At 39.3% G+C, this 22,591-nt stretch overlaps 1 protein-coding gene across 1 annotated transcript in view; it reads right to left on the reverse strand.

Annotated features, from left to right (window-relative positions):
• GRIN2B (glutamate ionotropic receptor NMDA type subunit 2B) overlaps positions 1-22,591 on the reverse strand; it is a 387,278-nt gene that overhangs the window by 95,765 nt on the left and 268,922 nt on the right. The window contains exon 4 of the mRNA XM_006912640.1: positions 6,732-6,846. Within this exon, the coding sequence (XP_006912702.1) occupies positions 6,732-6,846 (115 nt within the window). The remainder of the gene's footprint in view (positions 1-6,731; positions 6,847-22,591) is intronic.

The following is a 22,591-nucleotide window of genomic DNA, read 5'->3' on the forward strand; positions in this document are numbered from 1 at the left end:
GTTAAGGGCACACTTCCTACTCCCAGAGGTTGGCCCCCAGTGGTCTCTTTCTGGAACCCCAGAAACAGGTGTAGGCAAAGAGGGTAGGCCATAGCTCTTGGAGCTCAGAGAACGAGAAGGAAGAAACACTGGATGTGAGAGTCTATGATAACCACAGCTCAAAAAACAGCCAGAAACATGCATTCCAGTGGCCCTGTCTGCAAGCCATTGCCATAATCAAAATATATATTAGCAGAGTCTTCACTAACCATGCAACATGAAAGATCCCCCAATTATTATTCTATGTCATATAATACAACTTAGGTTATAGAAAAGTGTCACAATAAGCACCTTTTTCCTTGCAATGTACTTCCGCCCATCCCATACACTGGGAAAACTACAATACTGATCTGGTGGGGACAATGCTTGGTTCGTGGTAGGAGCTCAATAATTGTGTGTTAGAAAGCAGGGAAGGGAAAAGAGGGGAAAGAAAGGAGGAAGAGAAGAGAGGAAGGAAAACTGTCTCAATGTCACGTAGCTCACGTAGTGTTGTTTGGGTAGGGTCGTACATTACAAAGCGACATGAAGACAAAGTCGATTTTTAGGACTTCCAAAGTCAACCCCTGGTTTTGTTAACAGCTCTGGTCCTCAACACTTCTCTCTCTATTAAGAAATTCTCCCTATAGCTAATATAAATTCTCTCTGCTTGAGCTTAAGCCCACTTACTCTGGCTCGGTCTCAGAGGAGAAAGTGAACAGCTGATCTCAACACTTGGAATGATAATTCTTCATACATTTAAAGAGAGTAAGTCATCACCTCATTGCCTTTTCTTTTTCCCCTTAACAACCCCAATTCCCACGGCCTTTCTCCACGGATCCTGTTTTCTAATCCCTTAATCCAATGATGCGTATTAGTAATCGGTTCAAAGTCAGCAAAAATAGCGTGTCAGAACGGTGGTGTCAGAGGATCCAGGACCAGCCCCCCTGACATGAGGCGCTTCTGTATATCCTGCTTAGACACACTGTGTGGAGCCTGGAGAGGGCGTGAGTATTCCCTGGCCTCTCCTCTGAGGCTGCCAGGTGGAATGCGCTTTGTACAGGTGAATTTGGGCCACTGCCAAATATTTACTGGCATATTTAGTAAAGTCTCGGAATGTGCCGGGCAGAGATATATAGTATAAACCAAACAGATGTAATTCCTGTGTTCATGAGAAGTCTGTCAGTTGAGCGAGTGTGCGTGTGTGAGCACATGTGTGTGTGTGTGTGTGTGTGTGTATGTGTGTGTGTGTTTGCATGTGAGGGAACAGAGAGGCTATTTTATTTTCTTAGCCAACAGCTTTCAAGTAGACTATGCTGTAGTAGTGATCAACCTGTATTGTAATATCACTAAATCGATCATTCTGGAACATGATCATTCTAGTTCTGAGGTGCTAGTATCATGGAGCATCCATACCTGGAGTCAGTGCTGTCTCCTGAATATTGTGAGACTAAAATTATACTGGGGTTTGAGGAGCGCAAAGAATGACCTAAACAAAATGAGAATGTTTTAATCTACATAAGGAAGGACATCTTCTGGTAGGTGGAGGCAAGGAAGAGAGAGTGGGCTTATAAAATACACCTCTTGCCTCTTTGGGGAAAAGACAAGCAGAACTGCAAACCCTACATATCCTTCTGTAATTCTGACCTAGACAGTCCCTGTAAGGCCTGCTTACATCTTATAGCCTTAAAATGCGCCATCATCATTTCCTGAAGTCACTGCTCAAAACATACATACCCCCACTGCATTTCATTTTTATTATCCCCATTTTAGGAACGATTAAATAGGAGCAGAGAGCAGTAGCAATGAAGCAAATCACAAGAGGTTCTGATAAAGACAGAAGTCTGAATGCTCATTGGAACTGCTTCTCTATGCCAGACTATTTTTAATGTAAGTTTATGCAGCTGTCCCCTGCTTGCAAAAGAACCCACTCTGCACACAATTATTTTTCACCATTCCCCACCCTTTCCAACTCACTATGCTATGCCTGTATGCATGTGTATGTGTGTGTGCACTTGTGTGTATTTCTTTTTAAATGTTCTTCTCTACATTACCACATACCAGACAGATGTACTTGAATTTCTGTGAAAATAATTCTGACCCAGAGATCTCTTTGCTATTCTAGCCACCCCACCATGCCTCCTTACAGAAGAACCCATTAAAGGTTCACAAAAGCAGGTACTACTTGTTTTAAAAAAAGAAGGTCGAGTAAATATATAAAATTTATATATGCTTGGAATAGTTCCAAAGAAAACACATAAAACATTGAGAATAATAATTGCTCTGGGGAGGGGCCAGGAGAAACCAAGGATTATAGATGAGAAGAGAACATTCTTTTTATCATCTGACTTTTTTTTTTTTTCTTGGTACCATTTTGACTTTTTATCAGGTGCAAATATTACCTTAAAACACTACACAAGGAGGGTAAGGACTACTAATTGACATTTTCTGAATACTGGCTATGTTTCAGCTGCTGTTAACTAGTGTTTTACTATGAAATCTCCTTTAATCTTTACAACAGCCTTACATAAGACCCTATTTTACAAAATGCAAGCAGACTCAGGTAATATCAGTCACGTGGTTTACATGGCTGATAAACAGCAACATGGGGAACTGAACTCAGCTTTTTCTCATTTCCAGAACCAGGCTCATTTTCTCATTTCCAGAAACAGACTATGCTACTTTGACTTTAAGACTTTTGAAAGGAACCACATTTATAAAGCAGTAGCTTTGAGACTACTTTTTAAAAACCTGAAGGAATATTGCGAAATCCCATCATAAGGTTCACATCAACAACTTAATGAGTCTTCCAGGACCTTCTTGTTGAAACTGTTTAGGCATGCCTCCCCTGGAAATTGAGCCCCACTGAAGACTGCCCGCGAGACCTTTGCTGGCACTCACAGCACTCACCCCAAAGTGAGAAATGTACCTGCCCTCACACATCCTTCGGCAAACCACTCTGTCTAAACTGGAGATTTTTCAGGGAGAAGTGAAATGGCTAGTCAGTATTCTAACTCTCCTAAGCATACAGATTCTTCATTTATTTAACAATTATCTTTTGAGTGTTCACTTTTCTTAAGTGTAAGGATTATAGCGGTGAACAAGGTCCTTGCTCCCATGAAGCATCCGTCCTGGTGTGAAGAGACAAGCGATAAACAAACCAGCAGGCAAATAAGTGAAACATCAGACGGTAAGTATAGTGAAAGGAATTAAATTAAACTGTTGTGATAGAGTGACTGGGTGGCTACTTTAGCTCGGGTCATCAGGGAAGGCCTTCTGAGATGCTATTTATGTAAATGACAAGAATGACAAATACTCCCAGGAAGCTACTATCCTCAAAAATGAACTCCAGTTTCTTTTGTGTGCTTCAGCTCTCACCCAATTTTCATTCCAAGCTCCTCTTTATTTATAATATGAGTTCGTAATCCCAGAAGTTAGAGCTGGAAGGGACCCTAGAACTCTTTTTAACCTCGTGCCGTGATTTTGGACATGAGGAAAGAAAGATCCAGTAAAGTGAAAAGAGCCGGTCACACAGCTGCTTAGGGGCATGACTAAAAAGCTAAGAGTCCAGTCTCTTAGCCCATGTTTCTTCCACAAATCCAGATTCCTTCCCTGCTCATCTTTCCAGTGTCCATCTCCTCACAGTGGAATCCTCACCCTGGTGCCTGCCCCTCTGGAGGCCACAGACACTAAATCTTCCCTGGACCACAGGAGACCTCTGGAATGATGATAGGAATCCCAAGAATGCACAAAGGCCCTGGAATGGGGGGCAGAGTAACAGCAGAAGAAAAGGTACAAGTTTCCACAGTGAAATTTCTGTACATCTCAGACAGGCTCTGGAGCCATGCCTGTCCCCTGACATTCTCCCCTGCCCACAAGTGATCCGTGACGAGGACTTCCAAATTTGTGAACTCAGTGAATACTAAAGATCTTTCTTCAGCAGTGTTCCCTGATTTAACCAAGTCAATAGAAAAATGTTCTATTCCATGATTCCAACCCCTCCCCAAATGCTTTACAGAAAGATTAACCACAGAATTTCTTTAAATAACAAGTTCTCTTAGTACATTTAAAGTCTGATCTATAAAAACTCAACCTACATAAAGATTTTATCTCTTCAAACCCCACCTACCAAAACAAACAAACAAACAAGCAAACAAACAAACACCAGCTACTGTATCAAGGGCAATAGCATAAGCTAGGATTCTTAATGATACATTTTGGACTCTTGTATTATGTAATGGTTCTCATTCATTCGACACATATTTATTGAACTGCTCTATGCAACACACTCTTCCAGGTTGCTGTGAGGCCACAGTGATAAAAGACACAGCCCCTGTCCTCCAGAAGCTTGCATACACACAACTCTAACACAGGCAGACGTGATGAGTGCTTCAACAGAGGTAAGGACAAAAGCTACAGGGCACAAGAGAGTGAGAGGTTAAATCTCAGTCAAAGATCAGGGAGGGAGACAGCAACATTTTAATTGGGTTTCAAAGGATGGTTATGATTTGTATAATTGTACAAATAATCCCAGAAAAAGGAAACATCATGACATGCTGTATGGGAATCAACATGTACAGGGGCACTCTCAGAATGGAGAAGAGTTTAATGTAGCTTGCTGGTGAGATGGGAAACTACAAGGAAGAGAAGACAGGCGTTGAAAGGTAGACCAGAGCCTTGGATGCACGAATAGATTAATTCATAAACCCAACCCATAAACCACAGAAGCTTTGAGCAGGTTTTGGGCAGAGAAAGAATATAGTCAGAATTGTGCCACAGGAAACTCATCCTACAGCCACGTCCAAGACTGATTTGAATGGACAAAGGTGGGTATCAAGGACAGGGAGGCACATCACATTGATCCTGGATCATATAAAAAGTAAGGAATAAATTCAAGAGCTAGAGTAAAGGTAGAATTGATAAGGAGAGAAGGGATCGAAATTCCAGGGAGAAGAGTCTAGTTTTGAAAAGGAATGGGCACCTCAGGCCTCAGAAATTCAGCCTAAGGAAGAGAAGTCAGCACAAGTGACAGTGTGTGGTATCTCTTTAAGAAAGGATGGTTTGAGATGCCCCATACTTGAGACAGTAATCATGAGTCTGCTGCACAAAAGCTACCCCAGCTGGACATCCTCTGATCCCTGCATAAAGTCTCAGTTATTAATAACTCCTCTTCTGGAGATATACAGAAGTGCTTGTTATACATGAGGGTCCCAGTGCAATTCTTAAATTATTTTGTCTCTACAGCAGCAGTGAAAAACATCTTGATTGGGGAGAAGAGCAGGAGCCCAGGGAACAACCATTTCTGAACAAATGATAACTCAGTGGAGGGAGGGCAACTTTAATCAAGAATACGAGGCATAATGTAAGCCTTACAGCTGTGCCCTGATATGAGGAAAAACATGAGAGACTGAAATCTTTCAATCTGAAGAACAAGGTCCTAGTTCCACTACCTGAGCCACACGCACCCAGTTTCTCAAGTGAGCAGCCATATAATTACCTGTCCAGGGCTTTCTGTGACAAGACTGTGAATTTCGAGTTTATCTCTGGGCGGCTTTTCCTGGCTACTTTCTCTAGAAATATATAGCGTGGTTTCCAGAGCCATGCTGACATCTTGTAGGTTGTTTTCAACCAATTTGTCCATGGAGTTTGTAGAAATTGCCTTAAATCAGTGTTTTCCAACAGGTTCTACAGAATATTAAATTCATGATCAAAGGGTTGAGTCGTGATAAAATAATTTTGGGAAATGATAAATTAAAATGAAAGATGTTTCTTTGCTGTAAGACACCTCTGAACTTCCAAATACTGATGTATTCTGAGAATCTCCCAGAATGAGAAACAGTAGGTATCATCTCCCAAGCTTATTTATCTGCAGGAACATTTTCAGCAAAGCATCTCAGAGGACAAGTGCCCTGCAGAACATACTCTGAGAAATACCAGTGATGATATTATTCTCAGGAACATTTGTATTTAACCAGGAATTGGGAATAATAATAAAAGCTAATATCAATCGAGTGCTTACTATGTGTCAGGTACCTCTGTGAGTCCTTTACATATACTAATATATTTAATCTTCATAACAACCCTATGATATTGATAGTACTATTATTATTCCCATTTCACAGATGAGGAAGTGGAGGCACAAGTAGTTAAGGGATCTGTCCAAGGTCCTAAACTGACAAGTCAATGAGCAGAGGAGCTGGGAATTAAACCTCGGTGGTGGGCCACCTACAGAAATTAGTTTCTAATAGCAGAAGTTCAGACCCTGTGATTAACTGGCAGTGAGAGAGGTCCTGAGAAGTGCCGTGCATAGCAAGCGTCTAATCACAGCAAAACCATACCTGCCTGCTCATTAATTAGATTCCCTAGTATACTGTGTAGGAAACAGCTTCAAAATTGTACCACTGATTCAGTTTTGTCACCAAATTGTGTTATATTGTACATACATATTGTTCCATTAAAACAAAATCATGATTCAGACAGCACTATAACCAATAAAAATGGTACTACATAAAGAAAATATTTGCTTGATTAAACAACATAGCAAGGAAATGAAGATACAAGTTTGAGAAATGGCTTCTCCTGTGTTCTCAAAGTATTGATCTCTTGCTCCCCAGCTCAGAAACCAAAACCAATGGATTGTTTTCATTTAATGTGTTGCAAAATTTCATATCCCTGCCCCACAAGTTTGCCCGAGAATTGCCAAAGACATGTCCTACCCTCTCCCACTTCCTCTCCTTGTTCAGAAGGATTATCACCAGCTTCGGGTGCATCTGGTAGCCATCTTCACTGAAGGACAGATTTCTCCCCTCAAAAGTGACATTGATCAAATACCTGTAAAGATAAAATTAAAGGAAGGTTAAAAGTATGAAGAAGGTATACTAAGAATGAGATAGCTTGGAAGATGGAAAGGTGGATGGAGATAGACAGGTAGATAGATAGACAGGTAGATAGATATACAAATACCACATGAAACTTAGTACCTCTCGACTTCCCATTTAATTATTCAATAGTCACCAAGTTTCCACATAATAGGAATAATATGAAAAATAACATAAATTTAAAATGAAGGCACTAAATTTGAATTTAACCTATAGCTATAACTTCAAGCAAATTGCTTAGACTTTTGAACATCATCACTTTTTTCCATAGCTACAAAAAAGGGAGTAATAAAGAAACCTACTTCATTAGGTTTGTAAGACTTCAATGAGGTAACTTGCCATGGGGTCTGGTGCATACTAAGCCTTCATTTCTTTTGAACAATTATTATTCAAAAAGAAAATAGGTGGATTAAAGGGTGGAGATGGTAGAGACAAAAAAAGAAAGTGGGAGCACAGCAAGACAACTTTCTGCTGAGAAAGGTGGCACGCTGGAGCTTCGGTCCTACCTCCCAGAGATATGCACATGCTTTTGAACTCTTAAGGTCCTGCCCAGCCCATAGTTCTAAGAGCTGAAAGATGAGTCCAGCACTCACAGATCTGGTTCCCCAACCGCATCTGGGATCCAGCGCTATCATACTATGTATGGTGAACAGAAAAAATATGGCACAGAGGGGAAACGGGGAAGAGGCGTTTCACAGGGAGCTCTAGCTACAGGCACATAAATTTGCAAAAACTCTGGAAATGACTAGAGTCAGACCAATGAAATTGTCTTCCTCCCCAACACCTGGACCCCCTACCTCACCTCCTTCCCCTGCTGGATGCTTTGATCTGCTGAAGAGTTCCCTCGCTGGGAATTCCCACAGGTGTGCCCATTACAATCACATTAGCGCAACTGTGTTAATGATAATTTATGTCCCTTTACCATGATGGCCCAAGGAATCAATAATGATTAGCTCTGTGTCCACGTAACACGCTACTCTGGAGCCTTTGGCCTGATGCTGCTGCGAGATGTGTCTCTGCTGAGAAGCAAAATGGGTATGTTGTCATCACCGTGAGGGTTCTAAAGGGTGTCAGAGATGTGACCGGCAATGATTTCCTAGTACTAAATTGAAGGGGAGAAGAAGAAAGCATCAGGAGGCAGCTTAATGGTTCCTCTTTCAAGTCATCTCATTCAGACTCTTCTTTGATTCTTCCAGGTAACATTTGATTCTTCCAGTTAAGCAAAGAGGTTGCTAGGATGCACATCTTTTAGGCAATGTAAAGGTGACGAGGCATCAGGAGCCTAACTCTCATGGACCACTTCTCACTTCTAGAGCTGCCTGAGGTTTTTAAGGCTGTCATTTTCTGGTCTTCTGTAGCTTCACCAGTGCAACCAAGAGCCCTGACGACCAAAGAGTAGAGATTCCTGGAATCTCAGACTTGAAAGAAACTTTCACATTCAACTAGCTCACCACTTCTTGCAGTTGATGCTTCCCCTCTACAGCATCATAAAATTGGCTCTCTCGGCTCTTCTTGAATACTCCCACTGATGGGGGAGCTTATCACTCCACCCTTCACGTAGCCATTTTACTGCTGCCCTGCACACCCCTTGATCCTGGTCTCCTAATGTAGTATACGATCTTGGTCTAATCCTCCTTTCACATGAGAGTTCTTCAAGTATTTGAAGATATTTATCATGTATCCCTTATATAAAATCAATTTTAATCTTTGAAGAAATTTTAAGCTCATTTAGTTGTACAATTTTAACTTGATAGATAAGGAAACTGAAGCACAGAGAGGGCGAATTATTTGCTCAATGTTCCACAGCTAATTGGGAGTAGAAATAACATTTTAAGCCACAGCCTCAGTCCCATGTCCTATTTTTCATGCCATCCTTATTCTCATATGACACATTCTCATATGTTCCTTCGCGTAGTTACCATATGCTATGGCTTCAAGTTCCCTCCTCTTATTCCCTTGGCTGCTCTCTCTGAACATTTCCAACTGGTAAAAGTGTAGTGTCCCTAATTCAACCCAATGCTCCACACAGCATCTTCTCCATTCCCTGCACTGCTCCTCGTCTCTCAGCTTAGTGATGCTTGCTCAAGCTCATGACTAGTTAGAAGATAATAATAATAGTCACTTCTCCTACGGTTTACAACTTCAACACACCAGCCAAAGCCCTACATAATTCATTTCAGGGAATATAATTACAAGAGTATAAAACAAAATATTTTAGACAAATAACTAGAATTTAAGTACTCAACATAATTAACTTGGAAAATATGTTTTTACTACAACAATACTGCGTTGCTTAGGATAATTTCTAGAAGTCTTTAGAGAAAGTTTATGAGATGCAAAAAATTTAGTCTCATCTCTTTTTTAGAAGCAAGAAAGAAAGGTGGGGGAGAGGGAAAAGAAGGAAAAGGAGGAAAGGAGGGAGGGGAAAGAGAGAGAAGGGGTGATGGGAGGGAGAGAGAGAGGGAAAGACGCAAGGAAGGAGGGAGGGAGGTAAATAAATTACCAGGCTGAAGTACCCTCCTTTTAACTAGACATGGCTTGGACCAATTTTGACTTCACCTAAAACACCATAAAGAATATTCAAAAGAAAGTGTCCATTTCAGAAGGCAATTATAAAAGAGAAGTTCCAAAAGTAATTTAAGTAGTAAGCAGCATGAATGGACCGAGTATATAGCATCGTGAGAGGACAGCATCGAAGGAGACAGCATTGAATTCGCTGTGTAAGTTGAGACCACATGACTACATGGATAATGCAATTGCTCTGTAGTCAAATTTTTCTAGTTATTCCTTCTCCAGGTCCTTTTGATTTTCCTTACAAATTTTTCTCTTTCCAGGATGTTCACCTCTTCTAGCTCTACAGGTTCATTTAATTTTACCTAGATACTTCTCATATATTTTATACTTATCGACACTATTAATAAAACTTTATGACAATATACAAAATATTCTTCTCCAAAGTATCCTTTAATCCTTTCTATCCTTTAGCACTATTTAGATTAATCATTCACATTGTGTTTTTCTGAGTAATTCCCTCTGACATGCCAACATTTAGCTATCAGTGAGGAGCTTACAAATATAAACCCACCTTGAGCCGTGATGCCCTTTGAATAGCAGAAAAAGCCATCTAGTCATTGGTAATGAAATAATCAAGAGTGCGGTCACTTCTAGACATGTGACCTTGAACCCGGACCTCAGTTTTTTCTCTTTAAAATGGCAACACCGTTTTTACCTCCAGTTTATCAGATAAGGCTCTTATCATGATGAGATGAAATAGCGAATTTTAAAAACTATATAAAATATAACATAAAGTTATACAATCAAAACATTCAGAAAATTAATACATTAGCATGATGTGAGTACTTGGCTCTTTGGGGCCTCAGTGAGTAAAAGTGTGATGATTATGTTTAATGAGACCCAAATTATTGATGGAACACAATGGAGATTGAATTCCATATGTGGGGGATAAACTAAGTCAAGTGGTGATATTAATCAATTTAACTTTTTATAAGACATTAAATAATCCAACTACCTTTGGATCTGGCTGCACTTTGTCAATTTTGAATATTAATTAAAACCTCAAAGCTTCCATGTATAAATCCTTGGTAAAAGATTTAACTATAAAATTAAGAGATGCCACAGCTATTTTGATTTTCTTTAAACATACTATCCTCAATTATGCAATCAGAAAACCTAGCTTCAAATGGCAGCCAAATTCAGAAGCCCTGCCCATAAGACTCTAATGCCCTGGAAGCCCCATCAAGGTTTGGTATATAAAAAATATTGCTTGATTTGTCTCTGGGATGTAGTTTGACCCATAAGAAACCTGATAGCCTGTCTCATAAAGTTCTAATATTACACAAATCTCCAATTGCTAGGACTAGACGAAAACTTAGAAACTATCCACTGAGAATTCTCATTTTAGAAAGTAGTAAACAGGTCCCAAGATGCTACCTGACTTTCCAAGGTGACCTGTCTTGTCAGGAATGTTAAGTCTTCTGATTTTCAGTTCAGCGTTCTTTGAGCTACATCACTAAGTGAAGTGAAATCAGTTTTATAGAGCCCCAGGTGTGCATTTTAGCATTCTCATGTCACATGTCATGCCCTGATCTATGCAGATCCCTAATACAGACTGCATAAAATAAAATCCATCTCATTTCATGCTTGGCTCCTGCTTGTTGAGAAAGAACCTCAGAATGCTGATGGGCTCAGAGCCAACACATTTGCTCTATATGGCCAAAGTCATACTCCGGTGGGTTTAATGGGGTCAGGCTGGGGTAAAAAGCCCTTGTGCCTCTTTGACTTTGACCATGACACTCAGAGCTCATCCACTGCACCATGCTGATACTTAAGGCAGTGATTTAGCAGAATGCTCTGTGTGGGAGGCATCCCAAAGAGCTCTGCCAGAATATTCCCAGCAAACCAAGGGCCCTGGCCCCACAATACCCATTTTACCCTTCATATTTTTATAAGGCACTGGATTTAAAAAAAAATATTAATGTCTGTTAATGTGGTAACAAGAGAAATAAGTCACTTATCTCATATAATCCTTTCATTTTCAGATAAAGCAGATGATGTTCAGAAGAGTTTTGTGGCTTTACCAAGATCAGATGACGTAGCTGGAAATAGGATCCAGGTGTCCTTACCACCACCATCCCTGCCCCCATCCAGCACTCTGTCCACTCACCACCATGCCTCAAAAATGGTGGAATTTTCATAGCTCTAAGTTTCCATTCTTTCCAATTATTGAGAGTGAAGTAATAAAAAAACACAGTTCCAGGAAGGAGACTAGAATTCTTGACCCCTTGTTCTAGCGCTGAAAATCTCTAACTCTGTTACTGGACCTTTGGAGTGTCACTTGCCTTTTAAAGCCTTCAGCTCCCTCATCTATAAAATACCATCTTACTTGCCTGATGAGGGAAGTACAGAGATGCTCCTTTGACATATTCTCTGTCTTTACATTTCATCTGATTAATTCAGTGACCATTACATTATTAAACTCCATTATCTGAATGGAAAACCCACAAACCTTTCAAAAAGATGTTCTCTGGTCTCCTTTTAGAAATTACTATTTTGTATACATGTTTCCTCTTAAGAGAGCAGAAATGATTTCCTACAGGATTAGAAACAGGAGACTTTAAAACCCTTAAAAACTCCCTAATTAGAGGCCAGTATTGGGGAAAAGAGGTAAAGATATTTAAAAATTAGATGTTCGACGTTCTGGTTTGGTAAACTAAATAGAAATTTCTAACTTTACTCCGACTTAGAAATTCATAATTATTAAAATGAATCCAAAATGACCAATCCAGTGTAATGTGGTCAATGTGGCAGGCCACAGCCAGGGAATAATTCTCCTCTGGACTTACCAGTGAGTTCTTCCCGGATCAAACCCAGAAGAAATATCTCATTAGTAAGATATCCTACACTTAAATGACTGACATAGGCAATTCCCCAAAATGCTGGGGCTAGAAAGAAAATAAGGAAAAACAGAATAAATAAGTTAATCGAAGAGCAAAGGAATGCAGTATGTACTATACACACACATTCACACACTCACACACTCACACACTCACACATCATCATCATCATCATCATCATCATCACCAGCATCATCATCATTGCCACCACCACGATCATCACCACCAGAAGCAACAGCAGTTAGTGTAGTATGGTATTTAAAAATAAGGATGCTGCAGTCAGACCACCAATGTTCAAATCCCAGATCCACCAGTTCCTAAGTTATGCGACAATGTTTTCAAGGCACATGAATTATTTTATTCTTGCCAACAATAGTTTTCTTTTTAAGGAAAAAGGATTTGAAGAAGTTTTAAAGGTTTCCTTTGACATATAAAAATATTAAATCATGCCGTTGAAGAAAAGAATTCAAAACACCAGTTTTCTAAGCTGTCAAATGCAGTCTTTTCCTATTATTTTTGCAAAATGATACCTAGTAGAGAACCTTAGGAAAAACTAATTTAAAGAGCAGATTATAGTATTAATTTGTAATTACTTGAGGCAGGTTAAAAATAGTTTGTCTTCCAGTAGATTAAAATTTTTCTCTGAAATCATGTTTATACCAATAATTTATTTTGGTATAAAAAATTCTTCACAAACTATAAAAGGTTCAAGTTTGAGCTAGTTCATATCTTTGTTATTTACATTATAAATCCATATTAAATTAATGAGATATTAAAGTATCTTGAAGACTGACTGATATAAATTATTTAATATATTTCCTGTCTCCTGCCAGTGGTGAGGATTGTGTGTTGGTCTCTCAGCAGTCTGGGCTTAACCACATTCATTTGAGGGCTCTGTGATGGCCTCATATTTACCCAACTGTACCCTTTCACCGAATGGGGTCAATATAGTAGGCCATTGCCAGGGAACAATTCTCCCCTGGGTTTGCCATTGGGTTTATCTGAGATCAAACCCATAAGCTTGCTCTCATTAGTAAGATATACTACACCCAAATGAATAAAAAGGCCTGGACAATGCCTCAAAATGCTTAGTGGTGAGAAGTGCGTAGAAAGAAAAAAAAGAGAGACATAGAATAAGTTAAGCAAAGAGGAAAGGCATGTAGTATGTATTAGCCACACACATACACCAACAATAACGATGAGCAGGGTAGTGTAGGGTGTACGAGCCAGGACTCCGCACTCAGATGACCTCTACTCAAATTCTTGACTCACCAATTCTGAAGTTATGTTATCTTACAAGTTATTTAACTTTGCTTTGCCTTAGTTTCTTCTCCATAAAAAAATGTGAATAATCATAGTACCTATGTCATAGGATTGTTGTGAGGACTAGATGTTTCTATATACATCAAGGACTTAGGACTGCAACTGACTGCATCTACATATAATGAGCCTTATGATTTAGCTGCTGCTATTGTTGTCATTGTTATTGTTGTTATGATTATCTTTTCTTAGGCTGCCTGAATATCAGAGCATGTTATTGTTTGCAGGGACTTTTGGATCACAGTCTACTTTTTCACATTTAGAGCTGAACACACTGAGGCCTGGAGAAATTCTGCCAACGCTTTAGCACATTAAATTCGGAGTCCAGGTCTCCCAGGTCCTGAATCTCTGCATTTCCAGAATGCAGTAGTCTCCCCTTATCCACGGTTTTGCTTTCTGCAGTTCATTATCTGTGGTCAATCATAGTCTAAAACATTAAATGGAAAGTTCCAGAAATAAACCATTCATAAGTTTTGAATTGAGCGTGGTTCTGAGTAACATGATGAAACTCACACTGGCCTGCTCCATCCTGCCTGGAATGTGCTTCATCCCTCTGTCCAGAGTGTCTGCCCTGTCCATGCTCCCTGCATGGTAGTCACTGAGTAGCCCCCTCAGATCTACTGTCAAGGTGTCATGAGGCTTGTGTTCAAGTACCTTAATTCTACTTAATAATGGCCCCAAAGCCATTCACATAACTTTTATTATAGTATATTGTTATAATTGTTCTAGTTTATTATTAATTATTATTGTTAATCTCTTTGCTTAATTTATAAATTAAACTTTCTCATAGGTACATATGCATAGATAAAAAATAATGGCCCCAAAGCCATTCACATAACTTTTATTATAGTATATTAATTGTTCTATTTTATTATTAATTATTATTGTTAATCTCTTTGCTTAATTTATAAATTAAACTTTCTCATAGGTACATATGCATAGATAAAAACATAGTATATATTAGTATATATAAGGTTCAGTTCTATCGACGGTTTCAGGCAAACACTGATGGATAAGGGGGACTACTGAACTACCAGTCCAGCACATATCTGCTCAGTGCCACAAAATTCCAAACTATTAAGGCTTGGGAAAATTTGTCCCACTCATAGTGACCACTGTGAGATATTTTACAGTGAGGAATCACTCAGTTGTACTACTTCAATATAAAATTCGATTCCTAAGAAAGGTGAAAGATGAGCTCATAGCCCCATCATTTTAATCTAGAATAAATGACTCCTCAAAATGGCCCCCACATGATTTCCCAGGATCCTGCATTAAACACCATGTAATTCTCTTTAAAATTCCTTTGGAGGGTGTACACTCATCGTGCGTGTTCCTTTGGGAGCTAGCGAAGCTGCTTTTTGATGCCAATTAATCAAGGGTGCTGAACACCAAAGCTGTGTTCTCATTTAGGGAACGATGCACAGAACTCAGTAATGAAAAAGGAATCCTCCTGGTCCTCATGCCCACGACCCTTAGTCACCTCTGCTGTGGGTGAGACCTGCTAAGGTGCTAAGGGAAACTCCCCAGGGGGAAGGAAACCAGCAACTCATCTGGATAATGTTATTGCCATTGGCTTTTTTTTTTCTTTTAAGTTCACATTTCCATGCTATACATAAGTTGAAATCACTCTCTTTTTAAAAAGCACTGGATAAAATTCCTTTTCTTTCCATAGATTAGGTGCTCAATATGCTGCAATATATAGTCTACTGTAGATTCTCCGAATTCAGCAGTGGGACCTTCTCAGACAAAATGCCATAACAGCTCAAAGGGTAGCTGATCACTGAGTACACTGATATTTCTTTTTCATGCCTACTAATGATTTTAAGGTGAAGACTTGCCTTTCTGACATTCATTTTAGCTCACGAGCTGGCAACACTACTCAGGGGCTTAGGCAAAACCAGCCAAACAACGACTGGCAAAGATTTCTCTAGGATGTGCAACTTGGACCAGAAGCCTTTCTTTCCTGTGAGCTTTTAGACTTATTAAAAGAAACCCTGGGCATACATACCCAAGAAATCCTTGGTCTAGAATCCAAAGTGACCTGGGTATGATATCAAGAGGAAAGAATAAGACTTTCCTTTCTGACTTTCTCCAGTTTCCTTAATTTGTTCTCTGTACTGGAGCCTCTCTCTACTTTACTTTACAGGCGGTCAATAAAATCAACACACTGGCAATACCTCCATACCCACAGCTCCTACCCGCTCTGTAGCTACTGTTTACTTAATTTCGCAACTCCCTCCAACAGCTCTACTGCAGGGTAGCAAAAGAGGTGAACAAATAAATTGCTTCACTTACATGGGCTGGGACTAGGGGTTATGAAGAATTATCATCCATGGAAAAAGGGAGTTATAATTTAGTCTTCCAGTATTGGTTGGTTGAGATATTCAAGTGGGGATTTCTAGAAGCAATTATATTGAATGTAAGGGGAAGAGGGTCAAATGAGGAAGGCTATTCCATAGACAGGGGATGGTTTCCAAAAGATAGAAAACTCAAGATGCCTGGGGGAAGATTATGTCCTTCAGGGGATGGGCACCCCATAATTACATCATGCTACAGATATGAGACAGAAAGAGTGGTGGAGGCTGTTGATTCATTCAAGAATACATCTCTGTCTTCAGAAAACCCAGTCATGAACAACACCTGCCACAAAGATAAAGCCCTTTCGCATAGGAAATAAAATGATTTTTTGAGTCTAGCATTAAAGGAAAGATCAGCAGAACAAAACACAGATGTTTTCCATATGCAAAGTGCAATATAATATGGGAGTAGAGAAGGTGAACTGTTAGGAAAGTTAGCTAGCAACAAGGCGTTTGTTAATGGTATAGCTTGGAGAATAGCTTTCTGTGGCTACAGTTCAGTGAGAAGACCTATCCCTAAAAGTATGGATGAGTTTGAAGGAAATGTGTACTAGCCAGTAGTGAAAGGGATATCATAGACCTGAAAACAGTGAGATGAAACGCACATCTAATTAAGTATACACCAAGATGGAAACTATAAACCACAATGCAAACGTGCTAGTCAAATACCCATCCAGTATTTCTAGAGTTTTTGTCCAAGTGTTGCTCTAAATCACAGAACATTATGGCACCATTTGTAGACCAGGTTAGAATAGAGAGGTCAGAGGAAGAGCAAACATGTTTGTTTATTTAATTAATTTTAGTTAGTTACTTAAAGACACCCATTGGTCTTTTCCAGTAATCTAAAATGGCTTGACCCTTGAGTCAGATTTTAAAGCAAGGTGAGAGCAAGGGTGTTTTAAACGAAATTCATTTCCTTCTTTCTTCGTACTTAAGAGGACAGCACCATGAACCCCAACTGCATCTTCACAGGGAAGCTGAAAGAAACATGTAATCATCTCTCCCTGCTGTACTGTGTGGGGGCTAGAACTCTGCTGTTCCTTCTTTGTCAGGGAATCCTAGCTCTTTCTCTCCCTCTGTAGGTTGATGTTTCCATGGAAACATGCTCTTTAATGCTTCTGAAATTACTGTGCATTCATACCATTAACTCTTTGTTGACCAGAGCAGGTTACAAAGAGATTTACTTGCCAACCTCTGAAAAGTAAATTCCATGTTCCAATTCTTTATACTGCAAACTTTTTCTAAAAAGTAATTTTGACACTTGATGCCACTATTTCCTCATCAGAGCTCATTCCTTTTTGCCTCTATCATTCAACCAAGACTGTTCTTACAAGGTCATCAAGAATCAAGGCAAGGTCAACAAAAATAAAATCAGTAGCCTTGCTTCTTCATCATTCTCCATTATACAGCTTCTAACAGCTGACATTCCCAAGTTTTCGGCACCCCTCATTTCCCTTGTGTATTCGTTGTTTAAAGTAGGATACTTTCTTGGTTCTCCTAACTTCCTAAGTCAATTCTCTCTCCTTTTCTGTCAATTTTCACTTGATACTCCCAATTTCAAAGTCACTCCAAAACTCAGTTTTTCACCCTGCTCTCTCCCTCTAAAACTCACTCACAGCCATAGCATCGACAATCACCACCAAGGCTTCTGAAATCTCCCGACTTTCAGTTTGATATTTCAAAATTGGACCGTTCTACGTGAATGTTCTGATATCAGGTCAAACTTGACATGGCTAACACCAAGCCAGGTTCTTCTGTCTTTTGGCAACGAGAACACCACTCTTAGAACTTTAAAATTCTGGCATAGCTTTGACTTATCCCTCTCAGTCATAATCTCATCTTTATAACATGAATGAAGAGGAGAATAAGCTGGCTGCTCTTATGAGCTGCGTTCTCAGAATCAGTCAAATCAGTTAAAATGTCAGCTGTAGTTCAGCATTATATACAAAATAACCTGACTTAAAGGTTTTACCCTTTTCAGAGTTTTGTCTCCCTGAGGTAAATGAATCTCATGGCTTTCTAGCCTGTAAGTGAAGTTGCATGGAAGTCATATTTCTGCTCTGGGTCACTCAAAACAAACAAACAAACAAACAAACAAACAAACAAACAAAACCCCACTTCTAACAATGCTACCATTTATTGAGCACATGCCGAGCTCTGTTCTAGATGTTTTGCATTATTTTAAATTCTCGTGACACTTCTATAAAATAATAGATCATATTATAGTGAAAGCCCAAGATTGGTGGTACTAGGAATTGATCCTGTTTGACGCTGAGTGATTCTAAAACCCATGTTCCTTCTACTGCCTTACACTAAGAATAATGTTGTCAAGAGAAGCAGAGAGAGAAGAGAGAAAAGAAGTCTCCAACTTTTAACATGGTAGAACTAAAATCTCAACCCAGATTTGAATGGCTACAAAGGCTGGGCTTTTAATCATTACTTATACCATCAACCAGCAGTTCAATCATTTGCTTTTAATTATTCCTCGTGCCAGCATCATAAGGGAGGTCTGCGGGGAAGAGGACAAAACACACAGGCTCTCTACGTCCTTAAGAAAGACTGGAGACATCCTGGTGGTCAAGAGATACGTTCATAGAATAACAGGAGAACTCTAGTCTCTGTGGGCTGTTGATTTGTCATATTTCGCAAGCACTAACTCAAAAAGTGAAGAAGTGGAATTACTTTGCCTTAAAAGAAAACAGGAGACAAACCACAAAGCAGTGAGACTTATAGAGGAATTAATTCTCAGATCACGCTCTGGAAGGAAGTCAGTTATACAAGTCTAGGACTATATTCTCGGAGTTCTTGTTAGAGGCAGAAAGCAGGAGATAGAATATTTATTTGGCTCAGTTAGGATGGGAAAAAAAAAGATTATCCTGGTTTGACACAGAATATCCAAGCTCTCTCTGGACTTAAAATACAGCATTAAAATATTTATAATCGATTCTCAATTATCCTCCATATCCATACTTATGATCTGGACAATCAAATACATAGATTATTCTTGGTACTTATCCTTCCGATCTCTTGACAGATTTATACTGTAGAACACACCCTTGCTCTGGAAATGCTTTCATTCTAGGCCCCATCATGCTACACTATCTTGGTTCTTCTCCTTCATCCGTAATTTACCTTCTTTACCTTCTTTGCTGGATGCTTTTATTTATTTTTTCCTTTATTTGATTTTTTAAGGAAATTCAGTACAGGGTCTCTGTTCATTTCAGCCATTTCCAGAGCACCAACACTTCCTCTAAGTGGGTGAGCTCCAATTCTAGGCCTGCAGTCCTGGACCTCTTTCTTATCCCCCATTTCCATCCTGCGCTGGCCATTTCTACCTGCATTTCCCTCTGTTACAAACTCTTAGTGCCGGAAATGGGTTTGCATTATCTTTCTCCTCAAAATAGATGACTTTCTAATCCCCTCTATCATTGAGCTAATATTTACTAAGCACTTGGAGTGGTGCCTGGCACACAGTAGGCATTCAGTAAATATTAACTCGCCTTATTCCTTTGATCTTGAAATCTCCCAGGTGTCTCTTAGTCTCTCATGACTAACCAGTCTCACAAAACATTCCTATTTCTACAATATAATTCTTGTATTTGTTTCTTCCTTTCCACAATTTTCATCTTAGACCAGGCTTTTATTCTTTCATACTCAGACACCTGCAACAGTCCTCTCCTGGGCCATCTGCCTTATATCAATAGCCCTCCACCTTCCAAATACCACTTGCACTTAATATGACTATAAGACTTCTTAGTACCATGTAACTATTGCTCAAAATTCTCCAAGATTTACCTAGAGTAAAAATCTGCCCTCAGTCAAGGCCTTCTACATCCTGCCCCCATCTCTGTTTGGCGTTCTCTAGTCCTCTATATGAACCCTTGCTGAAAACAAGTGGCTTCTTCACTGTCCCCTGAACATTACTTGCACTTTCCTGTTTCTCGTCCATTTTCTCTCAGTTGAGTATAATACAAATCTTGCTCATGCTATGGACTCAGATCACATTTTAGCCTTTCTTTATTCTTCAATGACCATTCAAGGCCCCTCTTTCCTCTTCTTTCTTCCTATTCTTTCTAACCTAGAGTCCGCATTTCGGCATTTCATTTATTGTTGAACTGCTTTTTTGTTCCTTTTTGTTACTTAGCTTATGTGTCTGTATCTTGTCTTCCATTCTAGACAATACACTATTAGAAGGTAAGAATCAAATCTTGTCCTTCTATTATCCTTTGCAGGATGCAAATTAATGCCTGGCTTGCGGTAAGTATTCAATAAATACTGATTTCTTTTGAACTTCCAGAAGACTAGTCTTAAAACTCTCCTTTGCTTTCTCACTTCCCACCCCACACCCACCCCTTTAATGTCATATATACAGCACATTCTCCCTCTCTCTCCTCTCAGTCTCTGACACACACACACACATACAATTGACATTGAACTAACATCGAATATTAGTTTCCTGTGGAAGAAAATGACTTCTCCAATAACTGATTTTAAAAAATAACTTCTAAAGAATATATACCTACAATCTTTCTTTTCTAAAAACTATGCAACGAAAAGTTTGACTGACTACGTTATTACACTAGCCCTTTTAAAATTACTCCCCTTTGAATTTCTTCCCATTATATTGTTCATAAAAACATGTCTGTCTGTGAGAATCATGTCACTTACTCAAATCTCATTTCATAAGAAAGACAAAGATATAAAACTTCTCAATATTGGGGATACTGACAATGATTTTTTTTTTAGTTTGAACAATAAAAACATTAGAGAGAATTCTAAACTATGTGTAAAAAATAATATTTGCCTATTCTTTACCAATGTAAATTCACTTTGTTAGTTTAAGAACAGAGAAAAATAGAACTCGTTTTGCTTATAACATTGAAATTAGCAAGTCAAGGCCCTGCTCATTTATTTATTTGTTTTCCAGTATCTTTCAATTTTTGAGAAAAATTAAAATATGCTCAGTGGAGGAGGGAGATAACTTTTTCTCAATGTTCACATGGTTAGACACACACCAAATCCCTCCATCACTCCTTCCTCATCCCTTACCGGTCCCCAATGCCCCCACCCCCACAACAGCAAGAGCAGAAGAGAAAGTAAGGGTGAATATTCAGGTATTCACACTAAGATTTTGCCTACGTTTGGCCCAAATCTTGATAACCCAGGATTTCAATATCTGCAGAGATGCCTATGGGTCAGTGCAGATAATGCATAAAGTGAATATTTAATGGATGGAAAATTAAGAGTTGAGGACAGTTCACACTTTCTCCTTTGTAGAGAACACAAGGACCAGAAGAAACAGTCCAGGTGGAAATCTGAAACATATAGTTAATAAATTTCTCTGAACCTCAGCAAAGGTTTAATCCTTGTGAAAGTACAGAGAAGTTAATTTGATTAACACTTGCTTGAATTCTCTCAAATTCTTGAGCATCTTAGCATAACTTAGAGGAATTTAGCATTTGAGTCAATTTCCTTCTCTCTCTTCTAGTTATTACCAGGTTGTTTTTATTATATGAAGTTAAAACACATTCAACGTGACCAAAAGAAAAGTAGCAAAATAGCATGAAGAAATGCAGTGTTCGATGTCTGTTTATAAAGAAGGGTGTATAGGAGATGGAGAATGTGAGGGAGCAAGCACAGACTGGAGAGAAATGAAGAGATGGAGAGAAGATGAAACAGCATTCAGCATGCTGGATAACATTTCCATGGCAACCACAGTACACGCACAGAGAACTGCCAAAATAAGTCAAGATCCAGGATCCAAGTAAGTAGGTGTTGGTAGAAAGAGGAGATGAGAACTCGGCAATGGACAAAAACCTCCCAGAGGAGATGAATTATCTTTGGGAGTTTAATTTTTCTTCCCATTTCTTTTTCTAACTATACTTAAAGCTCTAGTTTAAGGGAGAATGCAACTACAGTGTGCCTACTGCCAAATCCAGATTTCATCCAAGAATGTCTGGGGATGGTAGGAATAAGGTTAAAGAGCCCCCAATAAAGCCAAAAGAGAATAATCCTGAAGGAGGTAAATACTTTCCCTGTAGTCAGTAGCTTGATTTCCCAACCTTTTCCAGGAATTTGCACAGAAAAAAATAGATTTGTCTTCATTTTTCAGATAGCATAAGGAGGGGGAAATAACAATAATGGAAAATTGTTAGGTGTGTAAAGATAGATACAAAGTTTCTACATTAGTGGTCTAGGCTGCCTGCCCATTGGGGAAATCTATCCCTGTAACATGGGAGAAACCTGTTCATAGATATAGTCAACATGTCTCTGCAGAAATTAGATGCTTGGAAGGATATTCCTGAAACATTTAAAGTTACCCAGCAAATAATGTACTGTCCTTCCTTTGTAACTTTAGGGGGTCAACGATCATCAAGAACACCAGGATTTTTGTACCTTCACACAGCACCCACGGAAAGCTCCCTGAAATGCTACACGGGCTTCCCTACAAGTTCACGCCCAGAAGCCGAGCTGGGTCTCTGACACTCACCTGCAGAGACTGTTAAAAATATCAATTTCTGGTCCACACCCCAGAGACAGGAATTCAATATGTCTGGGATCCAGCCTGAGAATATGCATTTTAAAGCTCTCTGGTGGTTCTGTT

The sequence above is a fragment of the Pteropus alecto genome, unplaced genomic scaffold (genome assembly GCF_000325575.1).
Source record: "Pteropus alecto unplaced genomic scaffold, ASM32557v1 scaffold103, whole genome shotgun sequence".
In the NCBI taxonomy this organism is placed as follows: Eukaryota; Metazoa; Chordata; class Mammalia; order Chiroptera; family Pteropodidae; genus Pteropus; species Pteropus alecto.